General features: G+C 38.3%; 1 protein-coding gene across 9 annotated transcripts in view; it reads right to left on the bottom strand.

The window, feature by feature from the left end:
* The window catches only part of ZNF438 (zinc finger protein 438), a 52,197-nt gene that overhangs the window by 5,760 nt on the left and 21,687 nt on the right, over positions 1 to 24,750 (bottom strand). For 2 of the 9 annotated variants that reach the window (XM_085050399.1, XM_085050400.1), the window contains exons 4-5: positions 14,954 to 15,010; positions 3,986 to 4,090 (exon numbers count right to left, since the gene is read on the bottom strand). The exons of 1 other annotated variant lie outside the window; for it this stretch is intronic. In XM_085050399.1, coding sequence (XP_084906525.1) covers positions 3,986 to 4,090; positions 14,954 to 14,981 — 133 coding nt within the window. In that variant the 5' untranslated portion in view covers positions 14,982 to 15,010. Of the gene's footprint in view, positions 1 to 607; positions 723 to 3,985; positions 4,091 to 4,694; positions 10,019 to 14,953; positions 15,011 to 24,750 lie in introns of those variants that run through there. 6 more of the 9 variants (XM_085050402.1, XM_085050398.1, XM_085050404.1 and 3 more) reach the window with 6 other exon arrangements.

Genomic DNA, 24,750 nt, shown 5'->3' with positions numbered 1-24,750 from the left:
TCAAAGTGGACTTGAAAGAATGTGTACTACTGTTAAATACCCAATCACAAAAATAACTCGTGTGCCAGTAATGCAAAACAGAACTACTGTAGTAAGTTAATTAAACATTTTCTTGAAAGATGCAATTTATCAAGGTTTTATCACAATTCCTTCCTGTTTCTATTTGTGTTTGTAGAAGTTACAAATGCTTTTATTAAAGAAGAATGTGAGGATAATTAAAACAAACAAAAGGAAAAAGATAAAATTCATATGATATCATATGCATTAGGCAGCAAAGACATCTGCTGGCCTTTCAGACTCCACAGAAAGTGATTTGATATACAGTTAATTGTACCACTGCCATTTCATCTATCAGTCTCATTACCCACTCCCAAATTCAATTATTGATGCTTCCAGTTCTCAAAACCTGGGATAGGTTTCCTGGAAAAAAGGAAAGCCCAATCACTGAAAATTCAGCTACAAAGATCGCAGGCAGAAAGGGAATACATGAAAGGAAGTGCTGCAACCTTGAAATATTGTAGTAAGGTAATTCCATAGGAAAGTTTCCATTCCTTGCCATTTTAAAGACTTGTATTACAAATGCATTTATAGGTGATTCTGGACTTACCAACACTGGAAAATCCAGTAAATTTATTTTGATCTTGGATGTTCTTCTCAGACATCACACACTTTGCAACAAGCACTGCAAGCTACAGACCTATCATGTTTCATGACCAGAACTCCTGGACAGACATATATGCATATTCATGGTATGCACATGTGCAGTAAAGCCACTGCCTTCAGGACATGCTGGATTCACTGAGCAATCACACATAAACTGTACAGTTCATATTTAGTAGGTCTGATGCTTCTCAAAATTCTTTGATCAGCAGATTCATAGAGCAATAACTGTGCATGGCATAAGCCTTTGATCCTTTTATTGCCATCTACTGCATCAAACCCCAAGTCCATTATGTACCTCCTTTATCCTCCAGTTAAGTGAAATTACTGGGCACCACCATAACTTTCTTTCTTTTTGCTCAATGTCTGTAGAGATGTTCTGAATCTCTAGACATTCTGTGCAGACTGAGTAACTGTACATATGGAAATCCTACACAAATATTGAGATCCCTGCACATAGGGATAAATCCAGGCCCACAGAACTTGTGCAACCTGGGAAAAGCAGAAACATGGAAAGTTTAAAATTGTTTGCCTACAGCAGTTTTTACTCTCTATTTTTAATTTTTTTTTTACAATCTAGTCACTAAATATATAGAAACCTTAACATTTTCAGCTGCTAAGATTTCTTTTAGTACTCAGATGATGATTTGTTTCATGCAAGGTATCTTACACTGTTGCTTTTGAGTAAACAAATTAAGTACTTCTGAGAAGAACAATAAAACTATGTAAAGTATTGTAATCACTAACTAAACTAGCCCTGAACTTCAATGACAGTTACAGGTCAAACTTTACAGTTTAAATACAGCAGATGACAGAATAAGTGCACTTTGCTTTTAGGAGACAGAGTCAGTTCTTTTTTTTTCCAGATTATGCTTGCCATATACTGACAATAAAGATTTTCTCCAAATCAGCAGCTATTCAGCTTGCCACAATATTCAACATAAAGCTATTTTCATTCTCTCTCATTTTTCTTGTTCCTCTTCGTTTTTATTTTCAAATTTCATCCATTGATTTGCATAAAACTTTTGGGAAAGCCAGCATTTCAGCAGACTGCCACCTGTGCTGCTCAAAGTTACAAGGCACCCCCTCTTCAACCAATGGTAACAGGAAAAGGTGGAAGTTTTGTTTTGGACATACCACCTCTACAAAAGTGCAGAAATGACAGCCACAAAAACAAGTTTAATTTGAGGTTAAGAGGAAATATTTGTAGAAATAATGTATGGCACTAGCTGCAAAAAGAACCATATGTTTCTCAAATGCACTGACTTGCCTAATGCAAAATTAAGCAGTAAAATCACTTTTCTATAACAAAAGTATCTCCACATATTTTCTCAGCATTCCACAGTAGAGTGCTGCTCTAGAAGCCAAGACCTTCATCAATATCAAACACAAAAGCTCCTCGAAACAAGGTCTGTTTAAATCAATATCCTTCTTATGCAGTTAACACAATACTCAGAATTGATATAACTCTTTGAGAAATTATTTTTATATGCACATTTTCTCCAACTAGTGTAATTTGATCATAAATAAGTTTTCCAGGCAAGCTTGGCTTGGTACCAGCCTTCAGTACAATTTTTTTTCTTCTTTTTTTTTTTTTTTTTTTTACAAGTTTACTTTAGACATTTTAGTGCAGAAATATTCATTGCAGTGCTTCTGGTGAGCAAAGGATACTCAACTCTGCATTTCCCTTCCCTCCAACACAGCTACTGTAGTTAAGCTCCTTAACTAGTGCCTAAATATAGAGAAGGGCTAGATGCAGACTAGCTGTATGATCATGCTTCAGACTTGGTTAACATTTTGCTTGCAGACTGAGAAAGCTAATTGGAAGAACTAGTGGAAGACTATTTAGCATCTTGAATCAGGAGAAAGCAGCCAGTCGATTCACAGACTGGAGGTTCTCCTGACCTCACCCAGAGTGTGCAAGTATCTTCAGTGACCAAAATCCTGTTTTCTATTTATAGCTGTTGAAAAGTTTCAACAACTTCTTTTGCACACAGACAGAGCTATATTAATTCATGTCTTCACCACACAGAAGGACTTGGATATGCACTGGCTGTCTGCCTTGTGCAAAGGTGGCTTGGAAACCTCATATGCATCCTTCAGGGGCATTCCATTTCTTCCAAATTATTTCTGTCTCTAATTCAAAGGACTCATTTTGACTTGTCAGCTGTGACCCGAGGAAAAGCCTTTGTGCCTATGCAATCCCATGAAGTCTTTCCACTAAGAAGGGTAAATTCCAGTTAAGGGGGAAACTTAATGCTCTGCAATGGCATTTGTGAAGATGGCCCTTTGTTTTAGACAACACTCCTGTAAGTCAGTCTGCAGATCCTTCATTGGAAGGCAACAATTTTTATGCTTTCTTTAAAACGTTCATTAATAACAACAAAGGAAATTATTGCAAACATTAGATTTAATATCTGAAGAGTGTGAAGCTCATTTTTAACTGCTGTGTCCTCAGTCCTTCAGATGGGTGTGGAGTTCGGGCAACAAGTAGACACTTCTAAATAATTACACACAAGGCTAAATCAAATGCAGTTCAACCCATTTACTTTAAAAGTCTCTGTTAAAAGATTAATGGTTACCATGCTAGGCCCTGCAAGATTCAAATCACTCAGAAACTTGCAGGACATCATAAGCTTTCCTCCTTTCTAAGCAACCTTAAAATTGTATAGAAGTGGACAGTGACACACCAATACAAAAATCAATGATGCATTAAAGTCTCTGACTGAGCCATGCTGGGAAGAGTACTCTGGAGGAAATGGAGTCTTCCATGTGTTGCTGCTTCTTCATAGTTTCCTTTCCTTCCCAAATCATCCAAGTGTGGTCTACTCCAGCCTAATTTGCCTTATTTTTGTACTTCCCTTAGTTTGTTCCCTAGGTAAAGCACACAACATTGCTTGAACACAGACACTGTGGAAAGTGTCAGAAGAAATTTAATTTTCAGCATTATGTGGTCTGTTTTGAAAATAACTACCAAATAGCCACCACAGAAACCCTGAGTAATACCCTTCATTTTTTAAATAATACTTGTAGGTCCACCTCAGCTGTGCAGGTATGTATTTAATTTGTGTATGAACGGACATATGAAAGAAAATAATACAAAAAAAGATCATCTTGTTTTGAAGGAAAAGACAATACAGATGAAGATTAATGAATATTTAATGCATTTTAACACTGCTGAGTCTTTTGCTGACTTTGAAAGGAAGAGTATCTATTCTGTGGGAAAGAAAAAAAATGCACAACTTTTTAACACACAACATTAAATCTTTTTCCGCCAATGATAGTTAATCATTCATTTTGCCAAATCTCCATACACACTAAATACCTGTGGATACTGTCTTTCCAGCACAAGTTTCTTGCTTTTGCTGACCCAGCATACTTTGTTGGACACAATGTTTCTCTGCAGGATTAGCATGCAAAAAAACACCACCTGCAAAAGTGCTTCAGTCAGTTATAAATAGATCCCAGGAAAAAATAAAAAAAAAAAAACAAAAAAAACCCCAAAACAACCAAACCCCCAAAACCAACAAAACCCAGAAAAAAAAATATAAAATAGCAATATAAAACATTAACTTCCAGTAAGAAAACTACTGCTTCTTGGTCTTTGCCAGTTTTCTCTTCTCAAAATACCTTTTAAAATCTAATCTATTACATGCCAAATGCAAGGTGATAGCTTAATAATTGAGTAAAGCTGGTTAATGTGGCAAACAGATGGGATGGTTTAGCTTCAGTGTCACGGCAGACAGTCAACAGCAGCAAAACAAAAAGCTTCGAAAAATGAAGAGTCAGTAGCTTTAGTGAGGAGTTTAAATACAGGGGCTAAATTCGATGGTCAATTACACTTTCCATAATTCTGTGTAAATAAACTGCAGGTATTATAGAAAACAGAATTTTAACTGCTATGTCAAAACCAGTTTTGCCACACACCTGTACAAAGTAAGATTAGTAATAAAGCCTACAAACCATGAGTGTCCAGCTCTGTACATTATAGCAATTAATTTGCAGTTGTTTCTACCTTTTCTAATAATAACTACCTGGGTGGAATGTTCTGTTCTGGGTATTTGCATCAGATAATTTTCCAAAATTAATTTCAACAGAAAATACCAGCCTGCAGTATATCTGCATTAAAAAAAAAAAAGAAAAAAAAAAATCTAGTAACACATCTGTGCGCTGGGTGAAGACCTTGAAATGCAACACAGCAATGTCTCTTTGATCTGCGAAAAGCTGCCCAAATTAGGCCAAGCTGTAGACTCTCCATGTATTCCATAGATACTTCAAGCAGCTAACTTTTCCAATGATTACATTCTATTGAATGTGCTCCTGCTTCAGGCTGGGCTGGATTTTCCCCAAACTATAGCTGAAGTCCAAGTACCCAAGTTGAAACAAGGAAATGGTCTCTCCTTATCTCTGAACTGCAGAGCCGACAGTGTGGAAGAGAAACATGGGTATATACAGGGCAAGCAGAAAAAGGACAAGGCTAGAAATGAGACTTGAAAAGTGTCCAGGCCAGAGTCAGGGGGGGAGATGGGAATTAAACGCAGACTTAAGACAGGTAACCAACATTACATGTGATGTGGAAAGGAGAAGCATTTAAACAAAAAAGAGGAATCTCACATTTCTTACCTTTTTAGTACTCGGTTTCTTAAAGAGTAATATAATTATATTTACATAAGAGTGCTTTTGTGCAATTTAAACCAGCTTAGAAAAATAAACAACATAACAAAGTATTTTAATGCAAGATTGGAAAATCACCGTACATTGTTCACACAAACACTAAGATACAGAATGTGCAAATACAATTGGAAAATTTATTCTGATATACCCCAGCAGGAACAAGACCAAAATAATTTGTTAAAATTCTAGAAGCATTAAATTGTATCTTTAAAGCTGTATATAATTAATTCTGATTTGAGCAAAAGTGCTATTTGCTAGCTGTGCAATAAGCATTTTATAATTGTAAAGGTCTTCTTTATAGTCTGTGCAAGTTTATTATTTTAAGGGATTAGGACTACAGCGCATTTCAAGAAATTCTGTGAGCCATGGGATGCTTCCTGCATTCATTAAATGGTCTCCAAAAGACTCTTCTTAGCAGAAGAGCACATTGCAATAACAAAGGTACTTTTTTTTTCATTAATTGGACTCCATTAAAGAGGATGTTCAACATTAAAATTTCTAGTGGCATTTTTCAGTGTGGGAACAAGATAAAACTATTTTTAGCATAAACTGTCGCCTTGCAGGGGTAAATCACACAGTAATCCAAGATCGTGGGTACATTGTATTTAGAGTTGTTCTTCAGTTTCCTCTTTAATTCAGTCTTTTGTTTTCACCTGAAACATCCTTTCTGCACTATTAACCATACACTGATATATGCCAAAGTTTATAGAGATCTAACATAAGAGAAAGCCCAAATTAGATTACACCACTTTGTCAACTTCCAGAATTGCTTTCCTCTGTTGTTTGAAAGTGTACATAGGAGAGGCCTTTCACATGGTCCTCTTCAACACTCTTTTCTCTAAATTGGAGAGGTACAGACTGTATTGATAGATGGACTATTGGATGGATCAGGAATTGGCTGGATGGTTACAGCTGCATGGTAGTGGTGAACAGCTCAACGTCTGTAGGGAGATTGGTGACAAGTGGTGTCACTTGGGTCTGTACTGGGACCAGAGCTGTTTCATATCTCCATCAGTGACACAGACAATGGGATCGAGTGCACCCTCTGCAAGTTTGCAGGCAAAACCAAGCTGGCAAGTGCAGCTGACACACCTGAAGGATGGGATGCCTGAGGGACCTGGACAGGATCAAGAAGTGGGTCCATGGGAGCCTCATGAGCTCCTGCACGTGGGTCAGGACAGTTCCTGGTATCAATACAGGCTGGGCTAAAGTGATTCAGAGCAGCTCTGGCAAGAGGAACTTGGGGGTGCTGGTGGATGAAAAACCGAGTGTGAGCTGGAAACGTGCACTCACAGCCCAGAGAGCCAACAGTGTCCTGGGCTGCATCCAAAGCACCATGGGCAGCAGGTGAGGGAGGGAATTCTGTCCCTCTGCTCTGCTCTGCTGAGACCCACCTGGAGTTCTCTGTACAGCTCTGGGGCCCTCAGCACAGGAAAGACATGAACCTGTTGCAGCAAGTCCAGAGCAGAGCCACAAAAATCAAAGCTCATCACACAAAAAGCAAAGCTCATCACACAAAATGAGCAGAAGGATGGAACACCTCTTATATGAGGAAAGGCTGAGAGAGAGACGGGGTTGTTTAGCCCAGAGGAGGCTGCATGAAGACTTAATTGGGGCCTTACAATACCTGAAGGGGGCTGAAAAGAAAGAATGTGACACTTTTTTACGGTGCTTGCAGAAACAGGACAAAGCACAATGGTTTTAAACTAAAAGAAGGTAGATTCAGAGTAGATACAAGGAAGAAATTTTCTATCTGTCCATCAATCTCACCAGCTTCTTGGCTTCAGTATCTCTGTCCCCAGAGAAAAGTATAATATAAATACCCATACAAAAGCAGGCTTGTTACACAAAACACATCAAGAAATTTAATCACTGTATTAGCAGCATTAGCAACAGTAATACTTAAAACATATTTTTTTATTTCTCATAGATTTAGATTTCATATCATCCCAATACAAACAACTTTTAAAATATGTATTAAATACTATTTCTATAAGGATTAACAAGTGGCCAACAGCTTTGAGGTAATCTTTTTGAGTTGTGACCTGAAATGTATTAGTCACACATAGGTAAATCACTGTTCAAACGCAACTTCCTATATAATATGTGGGAAATGGATGGCTTAGCACAATCTGCTATTAAAAAAAGCTTTTTTTGTGCTATGGTATAAAGGAAGAAAGTCTTCAAAGTCCTTCCTAAGAGTCAGAATGCATATACACAAGAGATTTTTAGACCCCTTTGCAGTGAATTTAAAATACATTTATTAGCAGATCTACATGTTTTTTAACACCTCTCATGCAGTGTTTGTGAACTTTAAAAGCTTTTCATTTTTTTTGAATGCACAGTCTTTCAAGTTATAAGCTACTCATTTCATATTAAGGTCAACAAAATTAATAGGTCTTAAGCAGATCAAAATATTTTCATATCAAGAAATGAAAACTGGCATAAAGAAAGCTAGACATAAAGCATCTGTAATTACTAATAGCTTTTTCCACCTTTACAGCTGAAGAAATCACACAGATTTTTCTCACTATGGCAGTATAAGAACTAAGGGCTCAAAACAGTGCCTGGCCTCTGCAACCACACAAATAGTGTGAATTTAATTTCTGTTTAAGAATGGAACTTCTGTTTGAGAGACACTGTTAGATACATCATTGAAGACTGTATTTCAGCTTCTTCACGCCTCTGGTAGCTTCAGCAACCAACCATGTCAGCCTGCAAGAGGGCATTATCTAGAAACCTTGGTGCTCTGACGGGATGCAATTAAGTAGAATGGAAACTATTTTGGTATCACTGCAAATCCAGTGGTTATCTTTGTTGGTTTTGCCCAGTCATTCTGCTCCATAGAGGACACCATCCCTGAAGATTTGTAAAGCAAGGCTGCAGTGATGCAGCCACTTGGGGGAACTAATTGTTCAGAAAATAGTTGAAGGGACGTGATGGAAGCACTGGTCATAAACTATTAATTCATAACCCCTCCAATAGCATTGCAAATATAAATTAAGTACTTTAGAAAGTGGGGATAAACACTGTAATTGGATTTTTAAAAATTCCTCGGAGAATTGCCAGTTGAAATTTCTTTTAGTGAGCTTCAGGAAAGATAGGGACCTAAACACTAATTCATCCACTGTAAAGTCAATGTAAAGTAGTTTTTAAAGGGTCTATCAAAATTAAATCAACCTGGAAAAAATCTCCATATGCCTAATTTAAGTGGTAATTAATGGACTTTTTTTAAGTGTAGGAAACAGTAATTACCAAGTCTGCAAAAAAACTGAAGGCAGAATTCTTCAGAAATGATGCAGCATAAAAAGGCCAAGTAGAACCATTTTATGAATAAATCATAAAATATTTTCTGATTAGATTTTTGCTCTCCTTTCAAAAAGGAGAACATATCTACATCTTACAGAGAGTTCAACCCTCTTTGGGACAGAAAACACCTATGTCTCACTTCACTAAGAGAATTATGCTTCTAACTCCCAAATTTTAACTTTTTTGCAAATACTGATGTGCAAATAGAGAACACAACAAAAAAGAAAAGTTTTATTCCTGCTAAAGAGTACCACTTTTTTTCTTTTTTTTTTCTTTTTTATTTTTTTTGGTGAAAATCAGTGCATTTTTCTCTAAAGAAAGACTGTGTGCAAGAGAAAACAATTAATTTGCCACTTTGGCTCAATATCGCAACTATATTTTACTTGAGGCATTAAAAAAAACCTATATGGTGACTTCTGTAGTACAAACCTCAAAAATGTTCCTTCATGAACAGAGGATCAGCAGATTGTCAGTCTTGGCTTGGCCTATTTTGAGTCTTCTGTTACAAACGATACACAAAGTCTACACTCCCCAAAGAAAAGACCAGAACAACTGTTAAACCTCAAGGATAGTTGGAGGGTATTTTCTAGGGGATTTTGTTAATAGGTAATTTCACTGAAAATTACCTACATGGTCTAAGTTTTGAATGAGAAATCTCCATCTAAGGTTTTGTTTGCTCTAGTTTTGTCCCCTTTTCTTTCTTTACGAGCCAGATTTCTTCAGAAAATGACTCACCAACTCTGGTTGACATACACAAAACATTGCTACCTGTAGTTTATTCCACTAAAGATTAAAACAAAAATAAAGATTAAATTATCTCCACAGTGCTGCAGATAGGTATGTTTTTTTCAAAGATAGACACGGATCTGTATTGCATAAGAAAACGAAAACATCTTCTTAAATACTATGGTCCTGGCCAGGCAAATGCTAGTTTTCAGAACATACAAAATTATCACTTGCTGCTGAACTTGAACGAAGCTAGGCCTTAGTGACAGCAGGATGCAACAGAAAACAATTTAAATTACAGTATCTGACTGGTGTTCCTCCCCCAGTGCATAATTACAATTATTTGCAATGCTTATTGGCATTGCTGGCTTGCCGTGCCGTTTAAAGGCAGCACCGGCTCTCAAGAGAAGGTGCTGGATGTGCTGTAAAGGAATATGGAACAGTGTACCAGCAAAGCCTGGCAGCGGTGCCAGCAAACAGGGGATGGAAGCAGGAAGGCGGTCACCATGAAGGCAGGCAGAGAGGATAGCCCGAGCCCGGCGTGTGGCGCGTTCCCAGCCCGGGCGGGTGCGGCACACAAAGGAGCCCCGCAGCGCAGCCCAGCAGAGGGAGTCGCTGCCCACCCGCCGCCCGGCAGCCCCGCTCCACAAGGAACAGCCCAGCTCTCCGGGAAACAGCCCCGCTCCCGGGGAACATCCCAGCTCCTCGGGAACAGCCCCGCTGCTCGGGGAACAGCCCCGCTCCCGGGGAACAGCCCCGCTCCACAAGGAACAGCCCAGCTCCACAAAGAGCAGCCCCGCTCCGCAAGGAACAGCCCCGCTCCCGGGGAACAGCCCCGCTCCCGGGGGAACAGCCCCGCTGCTCGGGGAACAGCCCCGCTCCTCGGGAAACAGCCCCGCTCCTCGGGAAACAGCCCCGCTCCTAACGGAACAGCCCCGCTCCCGGGGGAACAGCCCAGCTCCACAAAGAGCAGCCCCGCTCCCGGGGAACAGCCCCGCTCCCAACGGAACAGCCCTGCTCCCCGGGAACAGCCCCGCTCCCAACGGAACAGCCCCGCTCCCCGGGGAACAGCCCCGCTCCTAACGGAACAACCCCGCTCCCGGGGGAACAGCCCCGCTGCTCGGGGAACAGCCCCGCTCCTGGGGAACAGCCCCGCTGCTCGGGGAATAGCCCCGCTCCCCGGGGGAACAGCCCAGCTCCACAAGGAACAGCCCCGCGCCCCGGGGAACAGCCCCGCGCCCCGGGGAACAGCCCCGCTCCACAAGGAACAGCCCCGCTCCCGGGGAACAGCCCCGCTCCCCGGGAACAGCCCCGCTCCCCGGGAACAGCCCCGCTCCTGGGGAACAGCCTCGCGCCCCGGGGAACAGCCCCGCTCCCGGGGAACATCCCAGCTCCTCGGGAACAACCCAGCTCCTGGGAAACAGCCCCTCTCCCCGGGAACAGTCCTGCTCCCCGGGAACAGCCCCGCTCCCCAGGGAACAGCCCCGCTCCCCAGGGAACAGCCCCGCTCCCCGGGGAACAGCCCCGCTCCCCGGGGAACAGCCCCGCTCCGAGCCGCTGCCCTGCAGGGAGTGTCCAACGACCGGCAGTCTGTTCTACTCGCCTAATGGTTTTGTAATGTTGAATGTGGCTTGTCCTGGAAAATCCCCCAAGTCAAGGGATCAGGTACAGCACCGCACCCAACCTCCGACCAACTTCGTGACGAGTTATCTTAGTATTTCAAAACGTTATACCTCTGCAAACTTCTCAGTCAATTCAATATATAACTTGAGAATGTCTTAAAGCAAAGCAGTTGAGCCCTTCTGTTTAAAAGTAATTACTTCTATTAAACTATTTAGCATCTTCTATAACTGCAGTACAACTATGTTGCCTGAGATTGAAAATAAAATCCTTTACTGATTTTGTTTTAATCTAGTTAGTCTCCAAAATGGCACGTCCATGTTATTAGATGCACCACTATTTGCACTAGATGTTCTTTCAGAAGACATATGAAAACAAAGCTTTGTCACCAACACATTTTCCCATCCCGAGGAATACTCTGAAATCTTTGTCAAACTTTCTCGCTTTCATCATTGCTCAGCTCATCACACAAACCATCTGCATAAATAAAGATGTAAGCATCTGCTGTATGGCAAATGGTCTCAGGGGCAGATGTTTTTATCCTTGCATTCATGTCACTGGCTTGGATACATTATTTGAACAGATGTACACAATCTGAAAGTGTCGTGTCCCACAGTGAAATGTCTCCAACTGCTTTCTATCAAAGTACATAAATGCTATTTGCACCTGCATTTATGTTAATGATATAAAGGCAGCAGGGGTTCCAGCAAAGTGAGAGCTGATGCTAAGAATCACATTTACAAGGCTAATGGAAGTTGAGATCTCCCAGCACCAAATAACCATACTAACATGGATACAAAATGTACAGAACCACACTTGACCTACGATTCTAAAAAAATTAAAATAAACATACTCAAAGACCAAAACTATTACTTTACCATGCAATATGCTTTTCCAATGTATAATTTAAAAAGACAAAACGTGCAAGACAAATAAACCAGGACAGCCTTGTATTTTTCAAAATATTGTATAAGATACACAGTTCTTCCATGTTAGTCATTTATCAAAAATATTCTACAAATCTGACAATGCCAACAATATTTCAGTTCAGTAAGGGACAATGGTATTGTATGTCTAATAGAGCATTATAAAAAACAGCAACACTTGCTCAACAGTAAATATTTAACATGAGTGTAAATGGTAGAATATAATGCCTCAATGATTGTTGTCATATCAATGAAATGATAATTTCATAATTCCGAGGAAAAATACAACCTGACAAGTAAGATACTTACAGTTCAGCAAAGAGCATCTGTTTGAACATGGTGTTACAATTGCTTGCTACGTAAAAGATAGTTGCCCTTCTTAAAAAATATTTTAAACTGAGAAAAATACAGATGTCTTGAAGCAGTATGGATCAAATTACAGAACACCTGCTATTACATGACAAATGGCAGCAGTGAAGGGTTTAGCTGCCACTCAAAGAACTTGCACTAATCATTACATTCATACTTAACTGAGACCTAACAAGCACGCTCAAAGTACAGAAACACTGACAAATGCCACACTGAATGTAACTGATGGATAGCTTCCATTTCAAATATAATCTATTGTCAAAAGTTTTATTTGTAAGAAATGTACCAACATTAGAATTGTACATAAATCATCATAAATTACTAATACTCTCTGTATTTTCAAAGTGCTACATTTAAGAAATAAGTGGTACTTGATAAAAAGACAAAAAGGTATCATAGGGAAAAAATATCCTGAGACTAGTATATTTGTACACCATCATCATTTCACACTGCTATAGCTCCTGGTCATGATCTAGGGAGGTCCTGCAGAAGGATCTCAACAAATTAGAGGTTTGGGCAATCACCAGCCACATGAAGTTCAACAAGGCAAAGTGCCAGATTCTGCACCTGGGATGGGGCAACCCTGGCTGTGTGTACAGACTGGGGAATGAGAGGCTGGAGAGCAGTGCCACAGAAAGGGACCTGGGGATCCTTGTCCATGGCAAGTTGAACATGAGCCAGCAGTGCCTTGGCAGCCAGGAGGGCCAACCCTGTCCTGGGGGCATCAGGCACAGCATTGCCAGCCAGGCAAGGGAGGGGATTGTCCTGCTCTGCTCTGACCTGGGGGGGGCCTGTGTGCAGTTTTGGGCACCACAATATGAGAAGGATATAAAGCTGTTAGAAAGCATAAAAAGGAGAGCCACCAAGATGCTGAAGGGTCTTGAGGTTAAGCCCTGTGAGGAGCCACTGAGATAACTTGGGCTGTTCAGCCTGGAGGAGACTAAGGGGAGACCTCATTGCAGTTACACCTTCCTTGTGAGGGGAAGAGGAGGGGCAGACACCGACCTCTCCTCTCTGGTGACCAGGGACAGGACCTGAGGGAATGGCCTGAAGTTGTGTCAGGGGATGTTTAGGTTGGATGTTAGGAAAAGGTTCTTCACCCAGAGGGTGGTTGGGCACTGGAACAGGCTCTCCAGGGAAGTGGTCACAGCACCAAACCTGACAGAGTTGAAAAAACGTTTGGACAATGTTCTTAAGCACGTGTTGTGAGTCTTTGGGATAGTGCTGTGCAGGGCTAGGATTTGGACTCTATGATCCTTGTGGGTCCCTTCCAACTCAGCTTATTCTGTGATTCTGTGACTTCTAACATGGAATCTCACTTTGAAGTTTACCATTCCCTCTGGGTACAAGTTGATAACATATACTGTCTGGAATGGATTTTGATTTAGGAGGGGGGAAAAAAGCCTTCAAAAAAAAAAAAATCTCAAAGCAAATGATTCACCAATCTGAAGTCTGCAAACAGCTTCATAGTCTATATTCTCCTTCTACTATTCAGAAGTGGCTTTAACATAAGACTATAACCAGGGTCAAATTCCTGTTACTTAAAGGAAAAATTAAAGTAATGCTTTTAAGTATTAGAATTGAGTACTTCAGTCATAAGCATGGGAATGTAGAGCACACTCTGGGGTGGGGAACTTTACCCAACAGTAAGTACTGTCTTCCTTGAAAGAATAGTCCCAGGAGACACAGAACTGATCCACTAAGATCAATTTGCATGACACGCTTCTGGAACAGCTTCCTCAGAATCATTACAGCATCACAAAAATACTCAGTCTTCACTAAACAGATAAAGTATAAACTTACATGACAGTAAAAGCTCAAGGCTTCAAACTAAGTAATACATAACACTTTTCTTAATTAACATAAGTAGTAACAACGGAAACTTAACTGACAACCACCAATGGTTCTGAAAGGTCCATTAGAGCTGATGTCATATCCATCAAACATTCACTCACATTTAAGTATCATTAAAAATGACATTCATGTTAAAAATCGTATTTAAACATTAGCATTGTGACACAGATCAAAAGGAAAAGGAAAGTGAAGTTACAGCTACACATTTAGAGGCATGGGAATACACAAATACCCTTAATAATAATGGAAGAAAAAAAATCAAGACATTAACCCTACTAAAAACTTAATCAAATGAAAGACAACTTTTGAAGAGAGCACAGAGAAGAAAGCATTAAACACAAAAATATTAATAAGGATGGGAATGCTGGAGAAAAGTCATTTTAAAAACATCTAAGTTCATCTTTAGTTTCCCATTTCTGCCAATCATGTAGCATAATTTGCAGATAGATTTGACCCCATTTAATATGGGGGTCAAATATAGCATGGATTTTCAAATCAATGAAGATTTTAAAAAATTTTAACAAAATCTGAATACTTAATTGTGCTGAATCAAACAAGCAGCAGATTTATGAACTTAAAATTTCAACTACAGGTGTTAACAGTAATTAGCAATGCCCTAAAGAAGAAAACAATTTTAGCTATTGTAATTGTTTAAAGTGATAAATGCTGCAGTAATGGCTTTTTTTTTCAAATCATACCATGAGAAGACACATACTAGACACAAGTAACACAGTGATTAATAATGATCAGATTTCTTCCACATTTTGAATCACAAGAATCTAACTTCTAAAAGAAGTATAGAAAGCATACTGTACCTGCAGAAATTGTTAACGGATTCTGCATTATGCCCTTTAATAGTTACGACAATGTTCCTAGAAAGAAATACAGATACTTAGAAGCTCTGATAATTTTTAGAAACTAACAGAAGATGAACAGGACAATGGCAATAGTTTCCAGACTTGTATTTCAGAATGGATCCCAGTATGTCCATACCTCTCACGAAAACACCACCAGAGTTTTAAACCAAGTGTTTCTTTGGACCCCTATATGTGCTCTCCATATTTCAACACTGTGTACTGCTAACTTAGGCTTGCTGTAATTAAACATCCCTCTTAAAGCCAGGAAAGAGGAACGTCATGAATCCCAATGTGACAATGCATTCTGAAGAATTACAGACAACATTGGGTTAAGCAATCATTTCCCTTCAATCATGTGGACCTGTTAGAGAGGATCCAGAGGATACATTTGATCACAGGGCTGAAGCACTTCTTTACGAAGACAGGCCAGGAGAGCTGGAGCTGATCAGTCTGAAGAAGAGAAGGCTCCAGGGAGACCTTATAGAACCTGCTAGTACCTAAAGGCAGCCACAGGAAAGCTGGAGAGGACTTTTTACAAGGGCATGTACAGATAGGACAAAGGGGTAGTGGCTTTAAACTGAAAGAGAATAGGTTTAGATTAGATACTAGGAAGAAATTCTTTACTGTGAGGGTAGTGAGGCACTGGAACAGTATTCTCAGAGAAGATGTGAATGCCCCATCCTTGGAAGTGTTGAAGGCCAGGTTGGATGCAGCTTTGAGCAACCTGGACTAGTGGAATGTTCCTTGCTCATGGCAGGGCAGATGAAACTAGGTGGCCTTTAAGGTTCCTTCCAACCCAAACCATTCTCTGATTCTACGTGATTGCATGGATCCCACATAATTGTCTGACCAGCACAATCTTCCATGGATGCTGCAATGAAGGTATTAGCTTGCTCTTGTGAACCAAACATCATAATACTGCCATCTCTCCTGAATGTGGTGTTGGTATTTACAACAAGATCCGATGCACTAGATTTGACAAAATGGCTTTACCTCAAATGGCCACCCATTAACTTAGGAGTTGGCTACTTCTTTCCAGTGCAGTTGAGTGTGCTGTTCAGGTGCTGATGAACAGGGATTCAACAGTCAGGAAAGAGAGATATGGTACAATATAACAACAACATAAAACTGTTGTTATCCACTTAGATTTCTTTTTCATAAAACGGCCTAGCTTTTGGAATGGCTGCATAATAGTTTGGTTCAACTGAGCTCCACAAACATGTTAGACATCACAAAGGGTACAAAGCTCTTGTTCTTCTGATGCAGTGGGAGGCTTTGAGAAGGTAATAGATAAGTCCATTGACTGACACAGATGGAACTATAGCTTCTTGGGGGTTTAACTCAGATCCAGGCTTTCAAAACAGTGCACATCTACTACATTCCCATAAACAAAGCCAGCTACATAGATGTGGAGATTTCTTACTTTCCTGATCAATTTAAAAGCCAGGAGAATCTTACATAAAGAACATGCCAGACATATGCTCAAGACCCCTCTTCTGAGCACATGAAGTACCAAAGATTAGTTTTGGTTAAATACAGAAATAGACAGGACAAATACTGATGCAATTGCCAAACAAAATAAGCCTTGAATGTATTTCTTTACTATCATGCAATTGACTCTCAAAAAGCAATGGTGAAGTTCTGGGAAGAAGATGGTTCTGTAAGTAGCGGTAAAGTCAAAAAGAGGCAAAACCAATCCCATTTTCAAGAAGTTGAACACCAAAGCATAAAAGAACATTACGTGTGGCTGCTGTGGGAAGACCTCTCACAGAGCAAATAGGTGAGGCTCTTTGGTACCTGTATCTTCCATACAGAGCCATACATAACCAGCAGCTCTGGTACATCAACCAGCGCCTCCTGGCAGAGGTTTGCTGATGCCTATCAGCAGATCCCTGACTGCCTCAAAGAGCCTCTGTCCGTGGTGCTTAAGCAGCCAACCCTTGAGCTGTCAGAGCCAGCACACAAACACACATCGGCTCATCTCAATGCAGTTCGATGTCGTGGGAACATACAGACAACTCCCTCTTCACATACAAGAATGGAACAGACCACACTGATGTAATCTCAGAATGGTGAGATGCTTCTAGAAACCAGCATGGGTTTTCAATACCTCTGCAAGCCACATTGTAAGACATCCTTCTTTGAGGCAATATTGATCAGTAACAGCTTTTCAGAGAATCAAAAGTTAGAAGTTTTTCTTCCCCCTTAGTATTTCCAGCACTTCAAAATATACTGAAATATTTAAAGCAACACATATTCTTGTAAAAACAATTTGAGAAATGATGTTCAAATAAAGATTCCCAAAATTATGTTTCCAAAGTCCCATTTTTTAGGTTTGCATGGTCTTTCCCTGTGTATGTAAGCATTAAATCATGTTAAGAGGGTGCCCCACCTATAGTTACTAACTACTTTTAGAATTATAACAAACCAGACTTCAGGATACAGATCAACAATTCTTAGAATACCATGTGGAAACAGAAGCTCCAGACATTCTTCCAATGTTCTTCCAAGACATATTCACAAACCCTAACACTACAACACAAAATTGGATCATATAAATCCAAACATTTTGTAGAGGCATCTCTGATTTGAATTCAACTCTAACTCCAGTAAGATAATGGTATTAACCTAGAAAATCCAGTGCTTATTTGACAGACAAATAAATTAATCACCTGCTCTTAATAACACCCATAATAATTTTTAGAGTATTATTTCTCCAACTAAAATTAATAATTTCTTTTATCAATTCATTAATAGTTTGTTGTTTTGTTATACAAAAGAATCTTTCACCACACTTTATATTTGTTGATATTTAATCAAGTAACATCCCTTTTTGGAAAACCTGAATAGCCAAGATTCTGAAATCAAGACAAGTTCTTCTCATCCCTTCAAATTTTTCTATCCATCATTATATACATGGCTGTGTTACAGCATGTTTTCTTTGAATACATACACAGTTTAGAAAGCAAACCATAAACATTGTGCACTTGTTCTGTCTGTGTTTTACATGATTTTCCAATACATCAACAGTGTTACTGTGGTTTTGCTCCTTCCTCTAACAGTTTGCCACTTTTCTGCTGGGCTGTAACATGTTTAACAGATACTTATTATCTGTACACATTTTATGCACATCCTAAACATAAAACACAATCATATCAAAAAGTTCTGTACTGTGCATTGATTCAAACATTTAGAATTTGAAGATTATAACATCCACATATATAGATATAGATGTATAAATATTGTTATAGATATATATTTAAAAGTATAACATGCCTGCTCTGAGCAGGTTTTTTTGGCTTTTTCATTTCACTATAAATCTGGCTAGTATGACTACTTCCCACAAAAAAAGATGTTGATGTTCAAAAAGTCCTATGATTAGAACTAAAATTGCTAATTAAATATTGTACCTCTTTTACACTCTTACAGCCAGAAAAAAAATTTAGGCTGGTCACCAACTAATAATTCAGCATGTCCTGATGTTTTTATTGAATACTGAGGAGGTAAATGTTCTTTCACTCTTCCCTGGTTATATTTGAGTCCAATACTGGCTCTTTCCATACACTGGAGATGATATGGATTATTTCTATCTGGCAGTATCATAAAATTCTTCTCCACCTGAGAGTTTATCACAATGATACAAATTTTAAAATTCTATATAACCTTAAAATTTGTTTTGGTCAATTTATAACTCTACCATAAGACACTAAATAAAATCAGTCAAGTCAAAGTATTCCAGAACTCAAATTAGTTCTCTAGAAATCTGCTGCTGACTACACAGAAATGAATTCTATTACAAGAATTTCAAGTGAAGTGGAGTCAGACAGAATTAGAAAGTAAAATCTCTCTTAATGCCATAAAATATGCTCTATCATGCCTGCATTATTCCTTATGTTACCACAGAATGAAAGGATAAATTTCATTATCCCTTAGAGCCAAAAATATCAAGAAAACTGGAAAAAAAAATCCTATACTGTAACTTAGTCTTTAACCACCAAAGGAAGCAGAGCATATACATGTAATAATTTAAAAGCAATTTTCACAGAGAGATACCCACAGGTCTTTTATATGAAACAGGTGTCCTGATAGACACACTGAATATGAATATCAGTTGAACCCAATTAACCTAATTTGATGCTTGTCCATACTAAGACATTTATCTTAGATGTTACACAAAATCCTTTAGGATATTACAGAGAAAGCGATAAATAGGCTGTAAAGGTTATGACATTAATTTTACTGTCATCCTCATGCTTTAAGCAGACATCAAAACTAAAAACCTTGTCCTCTGGGAAGGAAGAACTATCTGAAAGTAATTATAGGACTTATTATCATAACAGTATTAAACTAGACCACTATGACCCTAACCAAATTTATTTTTGGTACCTTTTGTTAAAAGAACAAAGCTTCTCAATGACGACTGCACCTACTAATGCAGTGAACATTAGTTCAGGTACCAGAAGAAAGCATTAAATCAAATCTTGTAATTTTATATTAAGCTTAATTATGAATTTTAATTTAAAACTAAGCATGTAAAGAAGTGTTAGTCAAATATTATGTAATTTAATTTCAGAACGAAAAAACATTCAGCTAAAAAGAAAAATTAAATACTTAGTACAGTTTAGAAAAGACATTCTCCTGACAGAAGCCCATGAAATGCCCATTTGTATTTCAAAGCAATTTTATTCACTTCATTTTTCACACCTGTTCTTTCACATACTGTGCCATCTTGTAAATGAGTGCCATGCAAACATTATTTCCCATAATTTAGAAACTTTTCAACTGAAATCAAGTTCCCCAAGAAGCCTGAATGTATTGAATCAGCATAGCTTCCAGGAAAGTTGGCAAAATCTGTTGTTATATAAAGGCCAAGTTAGACTTGAAATAAAAGGTTAAAACATTGAAGCTTTGCAAATATAGAGAGGAAGATAAAAATGACAGACACAATGACTGACTAGTGTAACACACAAAAGCATTTGTTCAAGCAAGTATATTTGCCAAAAGCCTGCAGTGCTTGGCTACTTTATAAAAATCAAGCACAAGGCATTAAGCCAATTTGTTTAAAAAATAAAAATCCCTCCAAAATCCTAAACCCCAATAACCAAGCAACAGCTGATTTGCATTTCTGAAAACCTCCAAAAATATTCTGCATCTTACTATCCACATCTTCAGTCTCAAATGTCTGATTTATTCAATGTTTTCTATTTTACATCATATTTTTACGCCAGGATTTCATCCTATATCAGTCGATCCTTGTCTTCCTATTCTATATCCAAAGAGTAGTCATGTAGTCACAAACAACAGTGTGTGAAATTGCTCACTGCTTATGTTTCCATACTTAGACAATTAATCAGGGAGAAATGTGTGTCCATGGCAGAATTCTTTTGGCTGAGCCCATTCGATGACTTCAGCAGAACCACAAAAAGAAACAGAACAGTACAAACCCAGCAGAACCTAAAACCCAGGCTATTTTTAAACTTTTGGTCATCCTGTGAGATGGACCAGCCCGAGCGCATTTCCTGAACTTCAAGCCTCGCATGCACTGAATGCCACAGTGGCAATCCTGGACAAAAATGCTTCCCTTCATCCTCTGCTGGGTGATGTGGGGAATGGTTGGCTGGCAAGCCTACACTCTGCCCATCTGTCAGAGTGGAACTGTGCCTACACGACAGGTTCTATGCCACTTTCAGTAACATGTTGCTGAGAATAAAAGCTTATTTATGAAACAACATAGGGCAACATCAACGTTTGGCTTAAAATAGCAAGCAAATGAAAAATGATTGCTTTTCTTGAGGAGATAAGGCTTTTGAAATCAGCTTGAAGGCTTTTCAGTTGTATGAATAAAGATTAGCACATAGACTGCAAGAAATGAGGCTGTTCCACACATTTTCTACTATTGTAGACAAACTAGCATAGAGTCTCACTAATTAATATTTTACAACTGTATCTATCTCCAAAAAAGCAAATTCAAGGACCTGTGAAAAAATGTATAAAAGTGAAATTTCTGAAAAAGACACTGGGAGAAGGCTAAAGAAGGTGCAATACTGAGTCTTCATTTTATGAAATGTATGTGTACTAAATAAATTGAACAGTTTTTACTACTATAAATAGCCCCAACTATTTTCCATTTAAGAAAACAACTCCATTCAGAAAAAAAATACAAAAGAGCAAGGAACAGCATGGTCACTATTATGCCTAATATTAGACAAGTCATTGAATGTCAAAAAATAACATTTTTTTTTCCAAATTTCCAATTCAAAAAGACAGATTGTCATATTATGTTTTCCTTAGTAAATCTCTTCTCAGTAGAAGTGCTCTGAATGCCACAAACTGGCGACCCATGTAAGTCTCATGTCTGGGTTACACATCTTTGCCATTACTCTGTATTAAAAGGTCAAAGTTTCTGATTTAAAGTACAGTCTTGGTTATTACTGGTGTGAAAGTAACTGTGAAATAATAAATCAATACAAATTGTTACATTTTGTGCTTGATTCTGAGGACATCTAGAAGCAATAGTTCTGGAAAATGCAGATTTCATTTTTATAACATACTACATGAAATCTATGCTGTCCATAGTTCTTACCGTTTAAATTCAACGTAACTTAGTATTTAAAACAAAAGAAACATAGACATCTACCATTCTCAGTGGGTAATGACTAATCTAGTATTCACTTTAAAATTCAAACTGCACAGTTCCTTCTACTCCCGTTCCTCCCCACCACTTCGTTATCCTGGTTCTTAATTAAGCATTCATTTACTGCTTGGGTCCAAACTGCTTACAAGCTTTGCTGGGATTCTCAGCAATTCAGTTTTATAAGACATAATCTATATATCTTACACTTCTGTTAGCAGTGTGTTACATCATTCATAGTGAAATTGCAGGATGCCATTATGGTTTTCAGTTTGCAATGCCTTATTAAATTGTGAGACTTTGACTTTTGTTCATAATTAATTACTGTTTTGATCTAATAAGAGCAGACTACGTATTTTATGTTTGTGACCTCCTGCTGTACATTAGCTTTCTTTTCAGAGAAACAAGATCACAAATACTAAACAGCAATTTCAGTGGAGTTACAATAAAACTTCACAGAACCAGACAAACATCTATGATTGTGCACATAGCTATTCACAAAATCATTCAGGTTGGCAGGGATTGCAGAAAGTCATCCCACCCAACTTCCCTGTTTAAAACAGGGTCAGCACTGGGCTTACAGCTTTGTCCCGATGGGTCTTGAAAACCTCAAAAACTGCTTTTCAGAAATCAAATTGTATGCACTAACTGACAGCAAAGGGTAGCCTGAAAATGACAGAAAAATTTGGTCAACATACATAAGGCAGATTGTTTAATCAATTCCTGTTGCAATGCTCTTACCATACTTCAGAATTAGCTAAGCCTCCCACATTTCATGTTATACTGATGGATTAAAGAGAGCTTCAGTGATTGGCAGAGAATAAAGATATTTTGTAATAAATTGCCATACATACTTTTTAGTTACCTGTTTTTACACTACAGGAGACCATCTTATTTCAAAGAGCAGAATGAGGTTAACAAACAAAGGTACCAACCAAAATAATTAAAGAGGATGAAAGGAAAGACCAAAAAGACCCATTAGCTGTAATTTACTTGGGTTTTATCTTCCTCAGCTTTAACATTTGAAGAATAAGCTATTATTAGTAGTGTAACAACTTCCACTGAAAGCTTTAGGATTCTGTTAATTATCAGTTTTAGACTACAGAAAGAACCAGCCAGGTCTGCAATGCTGAAAGGAGAGCGAGTTTTGTTTAACTTGGTAGTCCTAATGTATTCTGGAGATACTTGATACCTCAAAATGTAATCACACATACAAAAAATTTATGTGTCAGATAACGCAGCCCTAAAAATTCTGTTAATAATTCAAGGATTAAGAGCTACATTAACCCACACAATTTGACTGATTTAAGCTTGAAATGTGATGCTGAATTCTTCACAGAATCACAGATGGCCCTTAAATTTTGTAGAGACTAAACAAGAAATAATCAATCACTTCTTCTATTTTGACTGAAGTATTTTGGGTTACTTCAACACTAATCTGAATCCCTCTGATAAAACTTCCTGTGTCATTCAGGAAGGATTTTGTACAGGGTTTCATTATTTTCATATAGTCTAGGTAGGCTGTTAATGTTCTACTTAGAAGAAAAACCACTGACAAAAAGCAAAAAACACCCCAAGCTTTGCAAGGTGAATTGCTTTTAAAATAATGGAATTATTTTTGATTTTACAGCTGCAAACTTGAGCACAGTACTCAATTTTGCTACGGGACCAAATAAAAGCATCATCTACAGCTGTTTCTATTTGAATTTCCAGGACAAGTTTCTTAAAAGGTCAGAAAAGCTGAATTGTGACATTTATAAAGTTTGTGCTTCAATATCCTCTATATTTTATAAAATGCAGCGTATGTTTTGTAACCTGACTGTATCATATTCACAGACCCAAGTAAAACAAGCATTCAAGAACTAAAAAATAACAATTAAAAATAAATAGAAAAATAAAAGCAGCTTACTCTGTCACTGTGCCTGATCAAGCAATAAATGACCTAGGCCAAGATGGGATGTATTTCCAAGATGTTAAAATTCAAATTGCCTACCAACTAACGACTTTCTGTTAAAGTCCCACTCAAAAGGGCTCACCTGTAATGCACACACAAACTTTTAAGACAGCAGTTAAAGAAACAAAGAACAGAAAAATGGTATTAGTGCTAAAAAAACTGACACCACACATGCCTAAGACCATTCAAAGCAAACTAAATTCTAAGGCCTAATTCCTCTCTAACAAAAATAGCTCTTAATTTGAATTATACACTGAAATATTTAGTTACTTACATTAAAGGAAAAAGCCTATTTTCTTCAGCTGAATTTAAAAATAACCTCTAAGTTCTACTGAAGAAGTAGAATTCATTTAAGCATGTGTAACTATAGCGAGGCTCAGCTGGTCCTTGCAGATAGCCCTGGAGTAAAAAATATTCCAGGTAAAGAATCAGATGTTGTACTAAGAACTGCTTCCACTGTTTTGGAGCTACACTGGTTCTGCCTCCAAACTCTGTCTCTAACACTGCTAACCCAGACTGTTTCAGGGCTAAGGATGGGGTTTTACTGGATAGTTGAGTGTCCAGTACACTTCAAGAGCACGTACACTTTTAAAACCAGAGATGTAAATACAATAGCTGGATTTCTTTTTTTAACAATACTGAACATTATAAACATTGCCCAACTATAAACTGTACCTTATGTTTCCCAATCATGATCCTACTCACCAGAAAAGAGTATGTACTTAACAGGTCACACCTAAAAAAACTGTGAAAATCTAATGACTGACATAAGCAACTTCAATCTCATATTACTTCCACCTTTACTGCCTCCCAAGCATATAATAAATTGTTCTACATTGGAAGAATCAAACAGTAAGTTTACAAAGTAGAACACAATCTCACTGAAGCACCCTAATAAAATCCAGAGTTCCAAATTTAGTGCAAAAATTATAAGGTCACATCTTATATAACTTCTGTCAGAGTAGGTGCTTAAGTGTTAAAGGATATTGTGTAAATTTTATACTTGTAGATAAAGAATTCCCAACACACAACCGATGCACTCAAAATTATTTTGCATAATTAAGGGCAGTTCAACATCCACAGCTGAAGATGTGAATTACAGCTCTGGAACCCTCGTGAGAGCTGCAGCCAGGGCAGTGACAGCCCAGCTGAGCGCCGAGCACAGGCAGC

This window comes from Lichenostomus cassidix, chromosome 2, assembly GCF_008360975.1.
Source record: "Lichenostomus cassidix isolate B80296 chromosome 2, HeHo_3.0, whole genome shotgun sequence".
Classification (NCBI taxonomy): Eukaryota; Metazoa; Chordata; class Aves; order Passeriformes; family Meliphagidae; genus Lichenostomus; species Lichenostomus cassidix.
Note: the sequence above shows the minus strand (reverse complement) of the source record. Positions and strands in the feature narration are given on the sequence as shown.